The 22883-nt window shown below is 38.1% G+C and overlaps 1 protein-coding gene across 2 annotated transcripts in view; it reads right to left on the reverse strand.

The window, feature by feature from the left end:
• Window positions 1–22883, reverse strand: part of MOSPD2 (motile sperm domain containing 2) — a 35598-nt gene that overhangs the window by 2693 nt on the left and 10022 nt on the right. For both annotated transcript variants that reach the window (XM_081126713.1, XM_081126712.1), the window contains exons 3-14: window positions 21300–21455; window positions 19376–19462; window positions 17601–17755; window positions 14380–14440; window positions 12173–12211; window positions 9725–9849; window positions 7084–7260; window positions 6380–6492; window positions 4261–4357; window positions 3334–3430; window positions 2891–3020; window positions 711–813 (exon numbers count right to left, since the gene is read on the reverse strand). In XM_081126713.1, coding sequence (XP_080982839.1) covers window positions 711–813; window positions 2891–3020; window positions 3334–3430; window positions 4261–4357; window positions 6380–6492; window positions 7084–7260; window positions 9725–9849; window positions 12173–12211; window positions 14380–14440; window positions 17601–17755; window positions 19376–19462; window positions 21300–21455 — 1340 coding nt within the window. The remainder of the gene's footprint in view (window positions 1–710; window positions 814–2890; window positions 3021–3333; window positions 3431–4260; window positions 4358–6379; window positions 6493–7083; window positions 7261–9724; window positions 9850–12172; window positions 12212–14379; window positions 14441–17600; window positions 17756–19375; window positions 19463–21299; window positions 21456–22883) is intronic.

The following is a 22883-nucleotide window of genomic DNA, read 5'->3' on the forward strand; positions in this document are numbered from 1 at the left end:
TACAGGATGCGCCCATCTATTCTGAAAGGCTGGTAGCTGGAAATGCAACGAGGAGTTAGACTCGTTTGGTGAGCAAACATGTATCTGCTTACTCTTGTTTGGAAAAGGTCTAATTTCTAATGAGAAAGGAGCAAAGTAATCACTTCCTGGGAGTACTGAAACCAGCTACTTGAAAAGAGAGTAGCACTCCCTCTCCGTCTTTTTTTCATTTAAATACACTACATGGTACCTCTTCTGTGACAGAATTCTTTGATTGCTCCCGCTGTGCAATATGGTTTCTAGATCAAATTAAAATGGCCAGAGCTTTGCCTCCCCCAGTGTGGCTCGGTTGCTTGGGCATCAGTACATGCACTGAAGGGCTCCGGGTTCAATTCCCGGTCAGCGCACAAGCGCGGGCTGCAGGCTCAATCCCTGGGGGGTGCGGGAGGCAGCCAATCGATGCTTTGATCTCACCTTGATGCTTCTCTCTCGCTCCCTCTCTAAAAACCAATTAAAAATCTTTGAAGAAAAAAAATGGACAGAGCTTTAAAACAGCAGATCTCCAAAAGTAACTTGCAGCTTACCATTTGTGATTTGGCTTCCCTTCACAAAGAAGAGAGCATTTCCATTGTATCTATGCCAAAGGTTTTCCTTAGGTCAGTGGGAAAAACGGATTTCTAATGTTAATTAGCATTAACAACACTGTTTTAGTTAGGAGAACGAGCACTTACTTGTAGACACATATCTTCACTGGCTTTATCTGACATGTTAAAAGCACCGTCTTTTAATGTAAGAGTGGTTGGTTTACTGCTCTCAACAATATGGCATCTTAACCTAGGAAAATCCAAATGAAACATAACTTCTTAAAATTTTTAATTTTTAAAAAAAGTAAAATATGAAATAAAAAACCCCTAGAGAAGTATATGTAACACAGTTGAAAATACTCATTCCTTTCCCCAGATTCACCTAAAGTAGCAGCTCAGTGTGTATTTATCTTTGAAGGGGACAGAATTTGGTATTAATATTATCGAGCTCATTTTAAAATAAAACAAAAAACAGACACTGGAAAAGCTCTGAAACTCAGGAACTTACCCCTTTGTAAGAAGGAGTTATATTTACAAGGGAATCTCTGTTTGTAAGAGTGTCTCCCACTCTGTACCTGAAAGAAGGCTAAATCTATAAAAGACTCTTATCAATGGAGAAGGCACTGACCTAAATCTATATAACAACCTTGCCCTTGTTTACTGTGCTTTGCCTGATAACCTCCCATAACTGGCTCCTTCACCCTAACATCTTTTGTCTTTAGCTGGAGACGGTATTTAAGGTGGTGGCTTGGGCCATTTGGGGGAGTTTTACTGTTTTCTGGGTCCCTCCCATGTACCCAGGATGATATACATGTTATTAAACTCCTGCTAGTTTTTCTCCTGCTATGTGTCTTTGATTGGGGGGGGGTCTCAGCCAAAAACCTAGAAGGGCAAAGCAAAATTATTTTTCCTTCCCTACAGTTTGGTCACCTACTATGGGACCTTCTGAGACACCATACTCATTTGGGAGCCTGCAGATTGGATCCTGGAAAACTGGCAGAAGCTGGCAAAGGGTAAGAGTTCTTTAAAAAGTCAGCTCTCCTGAATCTCACTCTAGCATCAGGCTGAGAGGGGAATATATGTGTGAACTAGTTCCTTCTGTACAGTGATCTTGGTCGAGACTTTTGTTGAGTACTTATTTTCTGTTGATCCTTTGCCCTCCCAGAGATGGTCAGTTTTCTTTTGCATCATTTGTCATAACGAGAAGAACCATAGGCCCAACAAAATTTTCCTTTTGTCTTGTTCTGTGTCTTGAGAGCTTGGCTTTGTGACCAGTAAGACTATTCTCTCTAGAGAGATGCACGCATCTGGCAACCAGCTGAATAGGCTTGGGGATCGGAGACACAAAGTGACAAGCAGCATTCTCTTTGTCAGACTGTGCCAGCTCCCATGGGAGTTTGTCATAAGGGGCCTTTGTTGTCTCAACCTTCACTGTCTCATAAGTACTGGAAAAGTCCCATCCCAGTAGCACCTGCCTGGAGTCACAAACTAGCAGGTCTGTGACTGGGGCATCTCACATTTCTTGTGGGAAACTGGAGACATGTTTGCACTATACCATTTTTACCACCTGAGACAATGAAGGGTTTTGCTTTCTTATGCTAACTCTGGGGGTGAGCTTTTTGATCTTGTGAGGGCTGCATTTTTGAACCGTCTGTTGGGATATCTCTTGTGTCCAAGGTTAAGCCATAAGAAGGTTTATTGCTTTGAGTAACTATTGAGATTAATATAAGATCCTACTCATCAGTGGCCAGGCTATAGATCCTTTGACTTGGGAAACCTTCTGTGTTTGAAAAAAAATTTAGTGTGCTCTCATCCTGAACAATTGTCTTATTGGTGTCTATGGAAAGACCAAATTGAAAGGAGGACACAAAGGAGTATGGCAAAGTCCCTAGCCTTAAGGACTTCTTTAGTAAGATGGAATTACAAGGTTCTTTTTACCTCCACTTTCAGAAGATACCGATCAAATTTAGAGTTAAAAAGATCAGTGGCCATTCAGTGCCTATTCATAGGGACCTGGACTGGCTGCTAAGCCACATTCTTCCTACCCATGATTATACTGAAGTTATCACACAGGATCTGTGTTTTGACACATCCAGATTCTTGGCACTGGCCTGAAAGCAAATATGTGGTATTAGCAACCATCTTGAGAAACTCCAGGTCTCATTCACCTGGGCGCCCCCACAGCCTCGCAGAACTCAGGGCCCACGCTAGATGCCTCAATGTCCGCCAAACTCCAGAAGGAAGGTTTGCCTGCCTAGCCCATGTAGGCACATTTCTCTTTCTGATCCTTGCCACCACATCTGAATACTTGTGAGTAAAAAGCATACCTGTGCTCCATCACTTTGTTTTTGGGAACTTCTTTCCAGAACTGAGTCAACTCTGCTGGGCCTGTGCCAGAGGCCTGTTCCATTTCCGCAGCCATTATCAGAAACCGGTCTTGGGCAGAGACAGCAAAACCTGCACTCCAGAAGGGTAAAGCACATGAACAGGGATCTTTACCACAGATCAGGTATGAGGCTTAAGGCGTCATTCCAGAAAAACAGTAAGGAAGACAGGGATATGGAGCTACTGTAAAAAAGGGTAAACATTCTAAATGTTCATTTTTTGAAATTCAGTTTCAACTAGTATCCGTTTAAACAATTTTACTTGTTAAAAAACAACTAAAGATTATTTAGTGCAGGGAAGGACTTTAGAGACCCATTTGCCCATCTCATTTTACACGTGGGACAACAGATGCCTACAGTGCAGTGGCTGTCATGTGACAACTTACCCCCGTGGGGAGACACAACTATATCAATTGATGCACCAGGGTCACAGCTGCTGTTGCTAGGCTTGACTCTGTATTTCTCTGGAGCAGTTGTTCTCACCTGTTTATAAACACAGTAGTCACATAATAACCTTTATGCTTTTTGGAGAAATAGCTTAAAAAGGAACTTTAACAAAATTAGCAGTTAATAATCAATAACCGAAATTTACAAAATAAGCTTTGGTGATTATGCATAGAATGTATCTTTCCCCACTGCTAGGAAAAAAGCATCTCAAGCTATTTAAAAAATATTCACTCATTTTTTTAAGTCCAATCGTTACTTAGCCTTCCTCTTAAATAAAATAATTACATGTGCCAAACACCTGAATTTAATACAGAAATTCAAAAAACTGAACGCACATGTTACAGTAGTGTTCAGAAATTTAAAAAACAGCAGATAATCAAAGGACATCTAAACATCTGAGTGGTTAGATTTAAATTAAATAGATGATTTAAGGAAGTAATGCCTGCAGCTCAGTCTTGTTATACTTAATGCTCAGTAACAGGTTAGTATCCAGAATAAACTAGTACTCCTGAATATACTCTACTGGGGGAGAAAATGAACATGTGATTTTACAGTTTTATTTTTCACTATTATTAAGAACTATTCATAAAATGAAGAGTGATTTTCCTTGGGTTTTTTATTTATAACAAATTTTAAACCCTGGGATTACTTTAGGCATTAGCCTATTACTGTAAATAAAAGACTCAAATACAGATTCCAGAAAAAATTTTGGATAGAAGTAGAAGGCAGTATAACATGCCTAAAAAGATCATAAATAAAACCATTGTGTAAGTTCAAAATTATCAATCTTTCAATTAAAATATGTCTAAAATCTCTTCCCATTTCAAATTTTCCCACATAATTTATCCTATCTTTCAGAAATTTACCTTAAACGCCACTATGTTTTTAGTTACATTTGTCAGCACTATTAAAGTTTTCTTCTCTCCAGATTCTGTACTTCCAAAATACAGTTCTTCCGCTGGGCTAAGTGATGACAAAAAAATAAGGCATTTATATTACTTAAAATAAATGGCAATCTAGTCTAGCTTGAAGAAAAACATTTGGTTAATATTTTATGCTCATTTGTATAAATAAATTTTATCAAAAAAGACAAATTACAAAATAATTACCTAATATATTTTGTATTTTAATCTTATTGATCCAATGCATGCTATTTAAAAAGTCCTATGGTTTCCCCAAGATCAAAAGCAAAATAAGAAGGAACAGAGAGAGAGAATTAGGAAGATTCTGAATTAGTCCTATAATCAGCTCCAACTTAAGGTGCACTTGCGTGAACTCTTTGGAAGGTTATAGGTAATAATCAAAGCAAACACGGAATTGCTGCTTCAACTTCATCTAATTACAAACAGATTAGAGTGGAGCATATTTTTATACACCAACAGAGAAGAGCATAACTTAAAAAGAAAGCTCATTAGAGATGTATTCAAGTAACAGAATAATTTCTTACTAATAAAGCCTTTTTCTGTGCAACAGGGAAGAAGAAAAATAAACACAAATAAAATCTAGGGTGAGAAGTGCAGGAAGAACTTGTCAGGCAGTAAAATCAGAGAGCCTCAAAATGCAAATTTTACTATTCTTGGCCACTGTCATGCCCAGCACCTAAAATGAAAACAAAGAGACTTCAGCAAAGTTACACTGTCCAAACTGCATCAGGTGCCTCCAAACAATGGGAAGGACAGCATTTTTGTTTTAGAAAAAAAGGTGAATTCTTCAGATAGCTCTTGACGTAGAGCTATACCTTTAAACAGACTCATGTTATATCAGGAATGGCTTCACCTCAGAGATGCTTATTCATCCAGAGAGCACACATTTTTAAGGAAGTGCTCTCCCAGCGGGGCTTTGCCCAACTTTGGACAAGACAGTCAGTGAGCAGGGTTGTTGGTTTCCTTCTGAAGTGTGCCACAGAAGAGACAGACAGGTTTTGGATCTCAAAACTGCTCTCAGTAACCAGCCCAGGAACCATGAGAAGCTCTGGGGGAGCGGACATAGGTTGGGACCTTGGGCGTGTGTAGAAGCCCTGCGACTTGCCTGGGGCAGAGCCCCAAGTTCCGCTTTCGCTTTCTCCCTACCGAGCTCTTCCAGCCATACCTTGATATTTATAAGCCAGGACCTATGGTTTTGACAGGCCTCCAGTGAAAAAACAGTGCATAACTTCCGAAACAGTAGAGGGAAAAATAGGAAACAAACTCCAACGAGGTAAACTGGCAAAGAAAACCCACAGGAAACGACGTGCACGTGCGTTTCTGTTTTTTTCTCTCTCCCTCTCTCACATACAAACAGACACAAATATCCAAATATAACAGTAGTCAAAATACGTGTAAACAAACTAATCTTGTCAATTAGAGAACCTCAGATTCAATCTTTAAAAACTCTGGCTGCATTGTTCATAACAGACATACCTAAAACAGTTATATAGAAAGGTTTCAAGTAAAGGCACAGAAATGGTATATTAAGTCATCAGTAAAGAAAGACGGTATAGCAATATTAACATAAGGCTAAATAAATTTGCCAACCAAAAGCATCATTAGTGAGAAAGAGGTCTTTACATAACGATAAAGAAACAATCCTGAATTTTTGGATTGCATGACTTAGAAACAAAAATTTGGCTTTAGCTTTTGGAAGGTCAAATCAATCAGTACCTACATTTCAGTGTTGTTTCTGGCGTCTTTGAACTTGTGCAAGTCTAACAGTATCAATAAAATGAGAAAAATACATGTCATTCAAATTTACTGTTAGTATGTGAATATTCACTTTTATAACCTGATGTGATATGAGGACCTTTTAAGCATACTCAATGGAATAAATAAGAAAAAGGTAGCTAAAAATATCCACTATGTCTGGAAACCAAGGTGAGCCTTCAGATAACCCTTAATTTTGTATTTCAACAGTTTCAAAAACAGTGTATAAGTTTTCTTACTTTGCAGTTCCTTCAGTATGATCAAAGTATGCTGTGCAAGCATAGCTAGTAAAATCCTCCATTATTACCTGATGTGTAATAAGGGCCCTTTAAACACACTCAGAGGTTTCTTGAAAGCTTTTGTCTTGGAATCAACTTTTTCATTTTCTTCTGCTTTGGAAGTAGGTTCGCTTAGGCTACTCTGAAGATTAAAAACAATATGAAGAAAGAAAAGATAAATTTAGTTTCATACTTGATGGTTGGGCAGGTCATTAGGTCAAAAAGTAAACATTATATTGATTCAATGCAAATTATAATCTTTAACATAGCTTTATTATACCTAAATTATATATTTAATATATTTTAACATTACATTAACATACAGTTGAATGCCTACTATAAATATCACTATAGAAAATATAACATGGTCCTTCCCTTAAGAGTCTTTAAATTTGTTCTAAATTATGCATTTATCTTTCAAGCCCCTGATTACAAGATGACAACTAAGTGCTTTTTAAAATATGAAACAGAGAGGAAGTAGATCAAGGTAAAGTTTTAATTTTGTTTCAGATAAATAAAAATATTTTAGATAAAACAATTCCTTCTGGGTGCATTTTGCCCATTTTTATACAAAAGTATGGAATCTGCCCACCCCGTCCCATGCTTCTCTTTACATTCAAAGGCGCAGACGGACAGAAAGCTGTGAATCACCCCAAATCACACGGCAAGCTGCCAGCAGAGTTGGGGCTGGGCCACGGCTTAGGACTCAGTATCATTTCAATGTTAAAATTACCTTTTTCAGAAGAGCTGTTTGTTCTTCATTAAACACTGGTTCCAGGGTTTCTTTGCCATCGCTCTCCATGTCTTCCTTGCTCGAAGCTTCGTCCTCACTGGCGACAGGCCCGTTTTCGCACAAGGGCGTCTGGAAGTCGTCGTCCACGAGCGGGGGGTAGCTGTACTTGAAAGGGTCCTGGAAGGAAAGAATTTGGATCAGCCTGCTGAAGGGTGGGCAGAAAAACAACCCTCTTAGCAAAGTTGAAACCCATTCCTTCAGCCGAGGAAACAGACTGGATTAGGCAGGGAAATTCAAAGTACATCAGAAAAGGAAAAAGTCCTCAGCGGCGTGGGCCAACCCGCCAGCCCTCTGTAAAACAAGCGGGCTCTTTAGCGCGCTCTTGACGCCAAAGAAGAATTTCAGATGGATGAAAGCTTTAAGTGTGTCTGCGAGAGTGTGTGCGTGTGTGTGTGTGCGCGTATTTATTTCTTAAAACCATATAAGCTCCAGAACACACAGGAGGATTTAAAAACAAAACAAAAACATAAGCAGGGATAGCCTTTCCAATCATAGCACAAAACCTAGAAAGCATGCAAATATTGATAAAAATTGAACACACTAAAATAAATTTTTTTTAAAGGCCACAACTGGGAAAATATGCACCACACATATCAGAAACAAAAGACAGCTTTTGTTAATATATACAAATAAACGAGGAAAGAACAGCCCAACAGAAGAAGGAATAAAGGAATGATACTGTTCATAGGAAAAGAATGAAGACTGCCTTTTAAATAATTAGAACATGCTCAGCATCACTTACAGTGAAAGAGATGCAAATTAAGCTATAATGAAATATGTTTTACTTGAGAGTGGCAAAAATGAGAATATGTGGTGCTGGCAGGAACGCGGTTCAAACGTTCACGCGCTGTAGGCCAATGCGCAGCCTCTTCGGGAAAGCGGCGCTCGGCGCCCCGATGCCTACTCCCGGTCCCCCGCACACGCCGCTGCGCTGCACAGCGCGGGGGCTCAGGCTGCTCGCGCAGCACGAGGGACGGCGACGGGGCAGGGGCAACGCGCCTCCGACGGAGCTGATCAGGTCCGTGACGTTACGGCCACAGTGCAGTCAACATGGGAGAACCGAAAGCTAAACGACGGGAACCCACAGGAGAATGTATGAGCGGCGACGATCATGTAAAACAGCACAATGGCCACAGTATCGCCGGCGGAGAGGAAACGCGGGCGCGGCGACTGCCCCGGGAAGCAGCAGTGCGCAGTGACCTGTGGCGGGGATGCACTTTCCACGGCACTGTTACACTGCTCAGTCTTTGTTATTGTTTGCTATTTTTAAAAAATCATTGTATTACTTTTTTGGGGGAAAAATTTGTGAAAAAATAGTAGTCCTAACTACAATTTTGACTACAATCCTGAAGAACTATACTACTAACATCAGAGAAGGGATATAAAATAATCTTCTATACTCTAAAAAAAATAAATTTTACTCAATGGCATTAATTTTAAGATACAACAATTCTATGGGCAAATGCTAAAAAATGACAAGTCAGTCAAATCACCGTTTTAACTAAGGGTTGTATCAAAATGAACCATACTCTGTTTTTCTAGGTTAAAATATGAAATATGAAATCTCAGAATAGGAAAGCAGCAAACTTCAAATTAAAATATTAGTTCAAGTTGCTTTTTAATTCAAGAAAACAAACAAAGGACATACCAAATCGTTTCATCTTGCTATCCCCTTGGTTCTGGTTGAATACAATTTTGCCAGGAAGGCAGTATACAAAGTAGATTATAAAAATCAAATACAGATATTATCAATCAAGTTAACCCAAGGCATACCAATTCTACAGGTTCACAGTTTATAAATAAAGTCATTATCACAATACATTTCATTGTTATACAGTATTAAGAATTTAACACACACCTACTTACTCCTGCTCCCTTATTTTAAAGGAGTAAAATCATTTCAAAAAAATCTTGACCGTATATATTATCTTTTAACTTAAAAAATTGTTCAATAGTAAACAATTAAAAGAAAACTAAAGATACATCAAAAGGAAACTAAATACCTAATGGTTATTCATTAAATAATTTATGGTTCATCTCTAGACATTAGAATATTATGCAGCCAGGAATAAGAGTAAGACAGCTTGTCCCACTGTTTTGAAATGATCTCTAAGACATGTAAAGAAAAAGGCAGGATGCACAATAGTGGATAAATATGCTACTTGTTTAAAAGGGAGGGGAAGAAGGAAGAATTACATAAATACTATATTTGCTTATACATACATTACATATATACTACAGTTGTTTATATAGGCATACAGGTCCCTGGAAATACAAGAAATGAAACTGGGGAGGGGAACAGGGTGGTTGAGATAGCAGTAAAAAGACTTTTTACTGAATACTTGTTTCTGAATACTGAATACTTCCTTATTGAATACTTTTCAGTTCAGAACCATTGAAAAATAGCAATGTAACAACTTGAAAACTTAAGAAAATGTAACACTGCTTGCTGTTTTGGGGAATCTATGATCTTTCTTTGGATGTTATGACATTGCTTGTCCTTTTTCCTTGAGGAAAGAATACACCTAGTGTGCCATGACCCAGTCTTATTTTAGAAACAAGTTTCAAGTACTATACTTACCGTTCCACCCATGTGGGGAGGCAGGTATTCTACGCTGACATATTCCTGGACTTCATTTTTACTTGTAAACTTCAACAAACTCACTGCTTCTGGACCAAGCCAGGATTTCACAATTTTGAAAGCAGCTGAAGAAAAAACAAGTCACTTTATTAAATTCTTTTCATTCTCTTTCTCAATTAATTTACTGTAGATGCTAACTCAGGTCTTCTGAAATTAGTTTGGGCTACAATTTGTTAGTGTGTATCTTTCCATGGCAGGACACTAACTTAACATTCTCTAATTCCTGTAGGCATTTACACTGTGACTGTCCCTTACAGGTTTCAGTGGTCCATGAAGATTCAGTTCCCGTAATGTTCTCTAATAAACTCGTTAGAGTTTTGGCCTCTCCACAAATCCATCAATGATCCCAGCTACTAAGCTTTCCAGGCACTAAGTCAAAGAGGAGGCTCCGCCCCGGCCCTCGGGCCTGGGTAACGAGGAGTTTACAGAATCTGCAAGAATAAACTCATCAAACCCAGCTGCTTCATAACTACATGTGTTCCGTCACGCCATTCTGATTTATACTTAATTTTTTAAACCTTGTTCCCATCATGACATTCTAAGCACATTTTAAAGAAACTAAAAGAGGAGCCCTGCATTAAATTTGCAAAAGGATCAGTTAAAAAATTAAGAAATAAAACCACATAATAATGGAAGGAGACTTGTTTTGGGGTGGTGAATACACAATACAATGTATAGATGATCTACTATAGAATTGGACACCTGAAGCCTATATAATTTTATTAACTAATGTCACCCCAATAAAGTCAATAAAAATGAAAAAAAATACCAGCATAATAAACACTGAATACAGTAGTTCAGAAAATTACATTTTTACTCTGGCTAATTATGCTTAAAATTTTTTACATAACATTTACATTTTCATTAATTTCTATTTAAAAAGTCTGAGTTGACATGTTTGAAGTTACCCTACTTGAATTATCTAAAGTGCTATATCTGTTTTTTCAGAACAGTATTGAGATATAATTTACATACTATAAAATTTACCCCTTTAAAGTATACACATCATTGGGTTTTAGTATATTCACAGAGTTGCACAACCATCATCGCTCCCTAATTTAAGAACATTTTCATCACAGCAAAAAGAAACCCTCACTTATCAGCAATCTCTCCTGCCCTCTCCTCTCCCATTCCATGGTAAACACTAATCTACTTTCTCTTTATGTGGATTTGCCTACTTTGGACATTTCACATCAATAGAAGCATACGATGTTTTTTTTCCTACTGGTTTTGTTCACTCGCTCAGCATGTTTTTAAGGTTCATCCATGATATAGCATTTATTATTTAATTCCTTTTTATGGCTGAATGATTTTCCATTTTATGGATATATAGCATTTGTTTACCCATTCATCAACTGATGGACGTTTGAACTGTTTCCACTTTTCACTGTTATGAATAATGTTGTTACGAATATTTGTGTACAAGTTCTTGTGTGGACATATGGTTTCATTTCTCTTGAAGATATAGCCAGGAGTGGAGCTGCTGGGTCATTTGCTAATTTTATGATTAACTCGTTGAGGACCTGCCATTCTACACTCCCGCCGGCAATGCAGGAGGGCTCCGATTCTCCCACGGCCTTGGCAACACTTGCTACTGTCTGTCTCTGATTACAGTCATCCTAGTGGGTGTTAAGTGCTATCTTATTTGGTTTTGACTTGAATTTCTTTAATAATTAATGTTGAGCATTTTGTCATGTGTCACTCTATTTGCATATCTTCTTTGGGAAAATGTCTATATTCATAAGGAATACTGGTCTGTAGTTTTCTCGTGATGTCTGTTCTTAGGGATATACTTGCTCAAAAAATGAACTGGAAATTATTCCCGTTTCTATTTTTTTGGAAGAGTTTACAAAGGATTGTTGTTGTTTCTTCTTTATATGTTTGGTAGAATTTACCAGTGAAGTCATTTGGACCTGGGCTTTTCTTTGTGAGAAGTTTTTTGATTACTAGTGTTTTTCAATAATTTAAAATATATATATTAGGACTGTCAAAAGGGCTATGTGACTACAGAGATTCGGAGTAAATTTCAGATTCATCCCACCTTCTTCCTCAATACCTGAAGCCCATGAGAAAACTTAGCCAAGGCTTGTTTGCTATGAAATACCCAACCAGTGGGTGACAAATTGAGGCTTCTGACTATAGTTTTATCTGAATGGTTGAACATCCTAAGGCTGTTTTTAGACAAGACTAGTGGGCATCGCGAGGGGGCAGAAAGTTGGCCTAATCTGCTTAGTAACAGCCTTTGAGTGTCCTACCTTTAGCCTCTCAAGACACAATATAAACAAGCACAATATAAACATTTCTAAATAACCACAGAAACATGGCCAAATTGGCAAAGGAAATAGTAAATCAGACATTTTTTTTTTAGAGTATAAGCAATATACTCACCGTTCATTATCCAAGGCATATCAAAGATCACTATTTTTGCTGAAAGATGAAAAAAAATTCATTGAATGTGACTTAGTACCACTATAGTAATATCACTTATACTTGACCTAGAAAAATGATGATCTAAATACAACAAAAAACGGAGCTGGTTGACTCAGTTCTAAGTCAGTGAAGGGTGAGTGGTGCCAGAACTAAACTAACTTCTAACAATGGTGAGGAGTCCACCTAGGATGGCTGTGGGAAATAAATGATGCACTATCACTACCCTTTGGCAAGTAGCCTATTCTTTTGTTTGTTTATTGTTTTTGTTGTTTGCATAAAGGTACAAAAGAAAATTGTTGAGTGGGTAAATGGAGTCTTTGGATGTGGCATGTCATATTACTGCTGAAGTTTATTGAACTTTAAAACAATTTCAATGTCTAATTTATGGTTTCAATTATAATTTTCTAGAGATTATATTGTTAAACCACTCTCACAGTTGCCCCCACTATTTTAATAAATCATCGTGTTTTAGGAAGCCAAAATGATTTCTACTTTTGTTAATATTATCAGCTCCAGGAAGCCAATAAATCCAAAGTATACAGAATTATTATTTGCATTCTTAGATGAAGATGTTAAATGGCACTATTAACAGTTGTGAGAAAGAACCAGAAACCACAAAGAGGATTTTTGATATCCAATTTATTCTTCTACTCCAGAAGAATAAAAATGTAATTTCATTTTTCTCTGAGCAGAGACCCTCCTAGAATGATTATATTAATATAGGACAGTAAAGAACATGTAAAGAACAAGGTATCCACAAAGAGGTACCTGGTACTTAATACTTCAGTGTTCATCTGGGATATGTCTAAGAAGATTTGGACTCAAGATATTAAGAAATTACTAGTTACATTTCACGACAGATTTTGAAGCATAATTTAAGATTCTACAAAATTCAGTGCCTGCAAAGCTACATTATATAGGCAGAATATATACATGATCTCTAGTTAATTGGAATGAATAGTATTCCAATTTATCTTTATATTGAGCCATGAATTTAATAGTTTTTCCAAAACAAAATCTTAGATGTGTTTTATAAGGTAATGATAGGACTATTTATAAATGGCTCCTCACAAACTCCATTAGACATTAATAAAAATGCAAAAGCATGCCAAAGTAAGATGAGTCAGGGACTCTATGCTTTAAAATCACCAGAGCCACAAGTCCTAAAAGACCCTATTTGTGGTGTTTGCCAGGGGTGTGCCCCGGCAGACCTGTGAGTTTCCATTTTCTGATGTCCCTGTTGCTTCTCTTTTGTCTTTTCATGTTCAACCCACTGAGGTTAAAAATATTTGAGTGTTTATGTGGGAAGTCACCTTCATTTCTCTAGGGGGAAACCATCATATAAATCCAATCAATCAAAAATGACAAGATTTAGGAGTTCTTTGTTCAGGTAATTAATGGAATAATCACAATTAAAAACAAACTCCAAATGTGAGATTCAAACACAGTACACTGTAGTCAAGTGTTTTCTCAGTGACAATTTGTAAACAGCAATTAGTAACAATGTACTTTATGTATGAGTGTTGTTTATCACAGAGTCCACTTTATCAATATTGCTTATCTGTTTCTTGTATGTAGGAGGTTCCATATAATAAATATTTTATTTTATTGATTTTAGAGAGAGAGGAAGGAAGGGGGAGAGAGAGAGAGAGAGAGATGCTGATCTGTTGTTCCACTTACTGATGCATTCATTGTTGATTCTAGTATGTGCCCTGACCGAGGATTGAACCTGCAACCTTGGTGTATCGGGGTGATGCTCTAACCAACTGAGCTACCCAACCAGGGCCCATATAATAAATATTTTAAAGTATAATAAGTATTTTAAAGGAATTTATCGATTGAAAGATTAATAAAAATGGAACAATCTTGGAAATAAATGTATGTTTTTATGTCCCTATATGTGTGTTATGTGTATGCTATAGGATGCCATGTATACAGTTTAGAACTTAAACTCTTAAAACTAACTGTAAAGGACAATGATTATTTACGAAAAATTCTCGCTTTACCTACAATATGAGCTTCAACTCTTATGAACATATTTAAGCTCTTCATCAGAAAACAAATCTTTAGCTATTAAAGTCTATGATAATATAAAGCTCCACAATTGTCAGACATTGTTTACAGTTTCTACATTTTGTATTTTTATAAAGGAATAAATTACTTACAGAGGTATTTAGGGTAATAAACCTTAAAGCAGTTGATGATAAAGCGTACAAAATCCATGTCCTAAAAACAGATTATACATTTAAATCTTTAAGACCGTCCACGTTAGAGAATTTTAAACTGCACATTTCTAAAGGTGATAAATTATTAAATACAAATGAGACAATTATTAAATTCCTTAAAAATAAGCTCATATATAGGTATACAGATTCCCAAGGATTAAGGTTTTAAGTCATTAAGCTACTTATAATAATCAGTCCTAAAATTGAGTTAAAGAAATCAGAAGCTTAAACATCATTCATGTTACCTCAAACTAGTTAGATACCTCAGGCTGCTAAGGTAGCATGAAATTATAAAATTGATCTAAAAGCAATCCCCATAGAGAAATTCTAAAAATCTGAACAATTAAGAATTATTGAAACAGGTATGCAGTTTACAACCTGACCATTTGGGATGATAATACATATGTATTATAAATTCTGCTATATTTGTTTTATAGAGCTAATTTCTATACTTTATAATAGCTTCAATAAAATGTATTTTATTAATCTTTTATTCCACAGTTAATCTGATCATATTGGCCTGCTGTATCTATTTCACTTCTAGCTTCTTTCCTCTTCTTTAGGGACCTAGAATGAGAATTAGAATTTCTGTTTATATTCAAGTGTTGTTCATTAACTTCAATTTCTGGACGCCTTTATAAACATAGCTGTCTGGTTGGCTCCACCGCATTGAACACCGCAACATGAACTTAGGTTTAGTAGGGTTACTATTTATATGGATCACTTCATTCCATGTTATTCCATGGCCAAAGGCTGACTTCCTAATCCTGATCAGCCACCTTATAAGGACTACAGGATGCAAGATACATATAACCAGGCAAACTTAAAGCCATCAGTTATTGAAAGGTGGGCTGTCCTAGAGATGAGAGTCTATAAAGTCATTCCTCGTATGTGAGTTGCAGCATCTTTAACTCTAGTAAACTGTAAGTAAGCATCCTGAACTATCTTAAGCATTTATTATGGGGTAAATCCTACTATGTAATAATACCTTTATAACTAATCACTATAGCCACTGTGCACAGAGCTCAATAATTAGTAGTCAAGTAAGAGTCAAAGAAATATCTCAATAACTACTTACATATAAATTTGGTTACCTGGTATATGACCTGTGGCCCCCAGAGACTTTGCCTAGAAAGTCTTTATCCAATATTCTTGTTTTCATCTTTGATGTAATTGAATGGCCTTGCTTATAAAATCCCAAGTTACTGTTAATTCAAGTGCATTTGATAGGATGTCACTGGTGTATATATGTTAGTGGGTACTACAAAAAGCTCCATGAAACGATTGGTGTGCATCTGTGAGAATGTTTTCAAGGATGTTATTCATTATCTTGTAACATGTCCTCCCTTTGAGGACCCATGAAAGACTTTTCTCTCTATTTTAAGTATCAGGAATGCATACACTTCTCCTAAGACACTGTTTTTAAAGTATGGCCTCTGAATAATTTTAAATGATTCCATTTCTCTCAGGTAGCAGCTGAAAGCTTAGAGCCAAAGTAGTGGCCCAATTCTATTTTTTAAATTTCTTGCCTTGTAATTCTCTATACATCTTTGTAAACCAACTTAAATCCTTTGCGAATTCTTAGGGTCATATATAAAAATAATTCAGTAAGATTCAAGCATTTTAAAACAATAATGATTTAAATATTTAATCATGCAAATAAACTTTATTTATAAATTAAAGATAATTAGAATAGCCTATCTTTAGTAGCTTGAAAAAAATCACAGTTCTTTGCCTCTATATTTGGCAATAAAAAAATGAACATTTATTTTTAATGATTCTGGATTAATCATCAGAAAATTATTATTCATAAAAGATAACACAATCATGATTTATTTTTATGAAATATTTATCTAGGCATTTAGATTTAGATTTGGGGCATAAAACAATTTACTCTGTAATCTAAAACTCACTGACACAGAACTACACTGCAAAAAATCCAAGGCAATGAACTCTTAAAATACAGAGATATAGAAAGATGGAAAAAATAATCTGTGGTTCCACCACCCAAATCTACTTCTCTCTAGTGGTTCTCTCTAGTCTGTGTTTTGCTTGTGTTTTTATTTTTAATGTCTAAGGTTTCCTTTTGGGGGCTAGGTTTCACTATAATATTTTCCAATATTACTACAAATTCTTTATAAACATCATTACACACACTCCATCAGTTAGTACACAATTTACCATTTCACAGTGTTGACAAATACATTTTTTTTTCTAATTTTTCACTACTTTAAATGACACTCTGAAAAAGCATTTTGGTGCATAATGCTTTTTCTGTACTCAGGATTCTTTCTTTAGAATAGATTTCCAGAAGTTAGTTACCAGGCAAAGAGTATGAATGTGAACACTTTAAGATTCTTAACATACTTTGTCAAGCGGATTTTCAAAAAGGTTTTAACACTGCCCCAGGCAGGTGTGCAGATGACACTTCACTGCCACCAGAATCAGCCAAGGTTTGAATGTAAGAGACACCGGTTCTAATAAGTGTGCTAAATGGATCCCCATCCCTGCTGAAGGGTTTGTAGTTACCACTAAGGTCACAAGGGCCCAAAATAAGGACTGGTACGTTTTACTTATTTTTTAAGCTTGGGAAAATCACTTGGAGAAAACTGGTTTCCAAAGCTACCCAAGTCAAACAAACAAAAAACAAATCCAAACAAGCAAGCAAGCAATGCCAACAAAATCACAACGTGCTGTACGTGCGAAACTCAGGCGAGCATCTGGCAACTGTAAACCGCGGGATGAGTCCAATGGCACACCACGGGGCAGATGGCACTCGCCCAGCGTTTACTGCGAGCACTACCCTGCCCCAGGCACGGGGTTCGGTGCTCAGCATGTGAGCTCTGACAAAAAGCCCACCGTTACCGCATCTACTCAGTGCCCTGACAGCCTCCACGGTCTACCTCTAGATCCTGTGTGTCTCACAGGGAGCATTTCTAGGAAATCTACAGTTTCAGTGCCAAGCACTGAAGCAAATGTATTTCTTTGCAAATTCCACTGTATGTTTGATTTCACTTACAATGCAGGGGAAAAATAAATCCCAAACATTACCTGGTTAGCTCACTGTATAGCATTATTTGGTTGGGGTGAATGGCAGGGAGGACAGGAGAGAGGAAGCACACCATGATAAACAATGACTTAGAGTTTTGAGAAATGCTTACTATGCTGTTGATTCCAGTTTCTGACAGGTCGAACATCACTGTGATAGGTTTCCCATTTTCTCTTTTAGCGTAACGTTCCAACCAGAATGCGATAAGCTTCTTTTTGTCCAGTATGGTTTTATGATCTTTTATATGATACTTCACCCTGATCCATACTTTCAGCAGAACATTAGATCAAAATAAGAAAAATGTTTATGGCATTATAATATTGTTTTATATCATTCTTTCCCTTTTCATTTTTTCCATTTATAATTCACTTTGTTTCTCAGATTAAAAACATCTCTTCCTTCTTTAAAATAAGAAATACTATGTACTTAGGAACCTTAAACAGTAGGAAGAAGGAAACTTTTTCCCACCCCCTTAGGAAATAAATAAACTTCATTAGTAAGTAAGGGGGAAAGAAAATACAAGTGAACAAACAATATTTGGTAATAACCTAAGAGTACTCTTCAGTGTGCTTACCAACAAAAAAAGACTACCACTGTTTCCATCAAGCACTAGAAAAAATGCTCCATCTGGAGGAGAAGCCCGATGGAGGCAGTATGGATGGTGAGCTGGTGTCCTCCATGTGGGCGGAGTGTGACAAGGTATTCAGAGTGGCGGCCGCTGGGACAAAATGTGATGCGTGGTGAGAAGAGAAGCTAAATAGGACCCTGAATGAAAGGCTAAGGTGTTTTGATTTCCCTGCTGACAACATCTCTCAGGCAGCAGCCCAGAGGGGAGACTGGAGGAGGCAGAGAGGGCACCGCCGGGTGATGCCCCGGGAGGGCCTGGGGAGCAGGGGGCGAGCAGGGCTGGGGGAAGGAGAGGGGCTAGCCGAAGCCCCGTCTGAGGGCAGAGCCGTGACTGCTGGCCTGGGCTGGGCAGAGCAGGGGGTGGCATGTGGGCGTTCAGCTGCGTGTTGTGTCGAGGGCAGCCGGCTGGCAATCAATCTGGTGGCACCGGTCAGTGGGCAGCTGGGCAAACACTTGCATGTACCCGGGGGCGGTGTGGGCTCACTACTGTTTGGAGGGAGGCAGCTGAAGCTGTCAAGGTACTTGACATCACCCAAGGAGGCTGTATCGGCTGGAAAGTAAAAAAAGGAAGAGAGGCCAAGAAAGGAATGAAGCCAGGGAAGCACATTTAGGGGACCAGTGGAAAGAGAAATGAGAAAGAAGACTGAGGAGGAGCCAGCGACAGAGGCAAATGCAGAGAGTGCTCTTCAAACAGGAGCAGAGCGCACGCCACAGGGGCCAGCAAGGCGCACTGGCTCCGGGGGACGGGGCTCTGGCACCCCTGCGGGTCCGAGCCTGGCTGCGAGCCCTGCTGGACTTCGGGAAGGGGAGGGAAGAGAGTCGCCAGGACCGCAGGGACGAGTGTCACTGTTCCTCCTGCTTCCACACACACCAAGGAAGAAGCTAAGGGGGGCAGAGTGGGGAACTGGAAAAGAAACAGATCCACTCATCCACCATTAGGGGCTATCAAAAAAGGTTTTCTGTAAAAATACTGGACTGAATTTTAATATCACAGTCAAATTGCGAAGATAATGACTCTGAATGACATTATTTCGGCTGCCTTAGCGGGTGCAGCACTTGCCGCCGGCCGCTTCACTGTAACACAAGCAGCAGTGCAGCTGGCGAGCCTCTGATGCCCAGTCACCATGGCCCTAGACACCCCCAACTGCAGCCGATGTGCTGTGTGGTGCAAATAAAGTGCTGGCTTTTACTAATTCTGTTGAGATAGGTAAGTACATCTCAGAATCGTGAAAAGCCAGTACACAAGTTAAATATACTTACACAGCTTGTTGCCTTCTTTGTCATAACCATGGAGATAAATACCACCAATTTCCAATAGCCATCTGGGAATAGAGGATTCAGTCAGATCTAAAAAGTGATAAACTTTGATGAGTAATCATAACTTAGGGGACTTTTCAAAAAGAAAACACAATTAAAGGTTAAAATTCTATAGCAGTTCTGATATAATAAAAAGATAAAGCTTTTTCAAACATCTGGACAGAATGGCAATAAAAAATGGTGTTTCTTACTAAGTAAACAAACTAAGTAAAGACAAATGAGAGAAATGAAAACCATCCATTGCCCTTTGACACATCAGTCATTATTTATATGGACACGTTTCCGTGTTCTGGTTGTACTTGCAAAACATTATCACTACTGGACAATTTCAAGGAAACATGCCAGTAAATATCCACATGACAGCTTCAAAATTAATGAAAACATCTGTAGTTTTTTTCACAAAATACTATTTTTCTACAAAGTTTGATACCCAGCAGTTTAATATATTTTATAATCTTGGGGCAAGTGGAAAACACTTCAAGAAAAATGCTAGCTCCTTTAGCAGGGGAACAAAATGGGCTGCTCGGTCGCTAGTGAGGCTGATAACCAACGGCGCAAGGCAGTAAGCGCCAAGGCTTTTGTTACGTTCACTTTGAACTTTCAAAGATTTCTGTACCCCCCCCCCCTTTATCATCTATCTGCTGTTTGCCGCTAGAAACAAGCAATTCTATATAAGAAAAACTATTAAGGTTAAAAGTTTATTCTGTACTTAAGTGATTTAGAAAGATGAGATTTATATTTCTTTGCTTGATTAATAAATGTTTCACTGTTCGTTGAAATTATCTACAGTTTTGACATTTCCAATCAAATTATTATTATTATTTTTTAAATGTATCTTCATTGATTTCAGAGGAAAGGAGAGGGAGAGAGAGAAATAGAAACATCAATGATGAGAGTCATTGATCGGCTGCCTCCTGCACGCCCCGACTGGGGATCGAGCCCATAACCCGGGCCTGCGCCCTAACCGGGAATCGAACCCCGATTGCCTGGATCCTAGGTCGATGCTCAACCACTGAGCTACGCCTGGCTGGGCCAAATTATTTTTTAAATACTTCCCTTCTGATGGATTCCTTTTATAAGTGTGAAGACTGGGGAGAATGTCTGCTCTGGATTTATTTGTTGACTATTTTGTATGTCTCCAGACCTAGTCACTGCAGAGTTTATAATCCTCAAGGTCAGGAAATCCTTCTTTATACCCTACCAAAGTCAGTAGTTCTGCCAGTTTCTTGGTAAATTTTTAGGAGGAGAGAGATAATGGGTAACCTTTCCTGAGAAGAGTTCTCTATATACTTGAAGACTATTATAAAATCCCCTCTAAAGTTGAAAACTCCTGTTTGTGGAGAAAATTTCAATCTTGAAGTGGGCCTGGAAATTAAGCAGTTAAAAGAAGGCTGCGAAAGGCATCCTTGGGGATAAGTTGCTTTTCGGGGACCCCTGTTCATTAATTCTGTATGGAACCCCTATTAGCACAAGGAATTCTGGGGATAGAGAAAGACATAAGTCAACAACAGAGAAAAATAGGCAAATAGTACCGCCTTCTGTCTAGGTCTGATAGTGAAGATGCTGTCTTGCTATCGTTTAATGTCACCAAACTAAACAAGTACAGACTACGAGACTGCTGTGGGTGAAGAATCTGAGTGTGATTCTGCTCCCTGGTGATTTGATTGCCTTTCAAATGATCCACCTTAGACTTAGTCATATGACACTCCTTTCAAAGTGTTATTGGGACTGTTCATGTATAAAACATTATATTCTGATGTTGATGATGACTGCCAAGGATATTTGCAAATACACTATTAGATAATAGTAAACCAGTAACATTTGTGCAGGGGATGGTATACAGTCAAGGTTAAGTTGAACAGCTTACCATTGACAGCCATTTCTTTCCTCCACTGAAAACTCTCATCAAGCATCTTCAATGTTTCATCTACAACATCATGTCTCCAAAATAAGTAGCTTTCAACCCAGTTATCATCTTGTTGTAGCCTTTCAACATCACGTGGATCATATTTATCTGGCTTATCTAGGGGAAAAACCAGTAATAAATATCCAAGTCAGACAGATTCTGCAGTGAATAATAACAAACGCTGCCAAAGGAACAGAAAGAGCTGGAAGACAAAGCTAAGCTATTTGAAGATAGACACAGGGATGTAGTTCACATGAAAATGCAATTTAAAGGATTAATGAGTTTCTAAGTGTGATGAGAATAAAGTTATCCAAAGACTACAGGTTTACTTTCAATAAGCCTCCAAAGATTTAAAAAATAAGACCATAGTAAAATATTTTTGCACAACAGTCTCTAAAACTATAAACCAACATCTGAGAAGATGACTTATGTTACCTGAACTTGAAATCCTTACCCTAGTCAATGAAAATTTATACGTAAAGAACTAAGTTGTACTTACAAAGACATGTTTGGCAAGTGTCATTTAAAAACGGAAAACTGACCTTTAGGCAGCAGTTAGCATTTCCTATAATTTATTGGAATAACTGTTTTCAATAATAATTTCTGATTATCTGTTTACACATGCTGTGTTCTCACCAACCTGAAGATCTGCTATTCCTCCTTCCATACCCTGCTCTCACTGTTTTTCTGTAACTGGAATTTCCTTGTCTCCATGCACCCACCTCAGCACTAATTCTACATTCTGCAAGGCTCCTTCAAATGCTTCCTCTTCCGTACAAGTTTCCCCGAGCCCAGAAGTCACGCCTTCCCCCCCGTGAACAGCTACAGGCCTGGAACTAAGCCTTTCTGAAGGCACCCACCACCGTTCCCCTTGGCTCAGTTCCGGCACAGAGACTGCAACAGCACTGTCCCTCCTTTCTCAGAAGCCCCAAAGCGGATTAGAGGCGCACTGGTGAAAAGGCCTTCAGGAAATATCTGCTGGCTGTCTCTGTTCCTTCTCTATTTTTATTTTCTCAGTTAAGAGTATCCTCCCAGGGCCCAAGCCAGAGGTTTCAGAAAATTCTCTGGCTCCTTCATCTCTCCATTTTATTTCTGCACCTATTAGTTGCTAAGTTTCATAGATTCTATCTCCTCTCCATTTTTTCGGCCTTATTTCAGACCCTTGGAGATAATAGCTTAAAGGGCAGGAAAACACAAAGTGCATTCAGAGAATTATCTTCTTTGAGACTCAATTTTCTTATCTTTAAGCTGCTTTATATACTCACAGAGTTGTGCGAGGATCAGAAGAAAATGTATATATGAAAGTACTTGAAAGTTTAAAGCACTATAAGATATAAGATGAGGCCATAAATCATGCATTTGTCGAGTGTTACCTTGGAAATGGCTTTCAATAACTGGGCTCTATTTTTCTGATCTATGCAATGAGTGGTTCTCTAGTAGGTAAACCTTAGAAATTGTTTTCTAGCTCTGTTATTTGAAAATTCATCAGTATTCAAAACACAACTTTTTTTGAATTATAATTTACAAACATGAGTTGGATATAAA

This window comes from Miniopterus schreibersii (assembly GCF_964146895.1).
Source record: "Miniopterus schreibersii genome assembly, chromosome: X".
In the NCBI taxonomy this organism is placed as follows: Eukaryota; Metazoa; Chordata; class Mammalia; order Chiroptera; family Miniopteridae; genus Miniopterus; species Miniopterus schreibersii.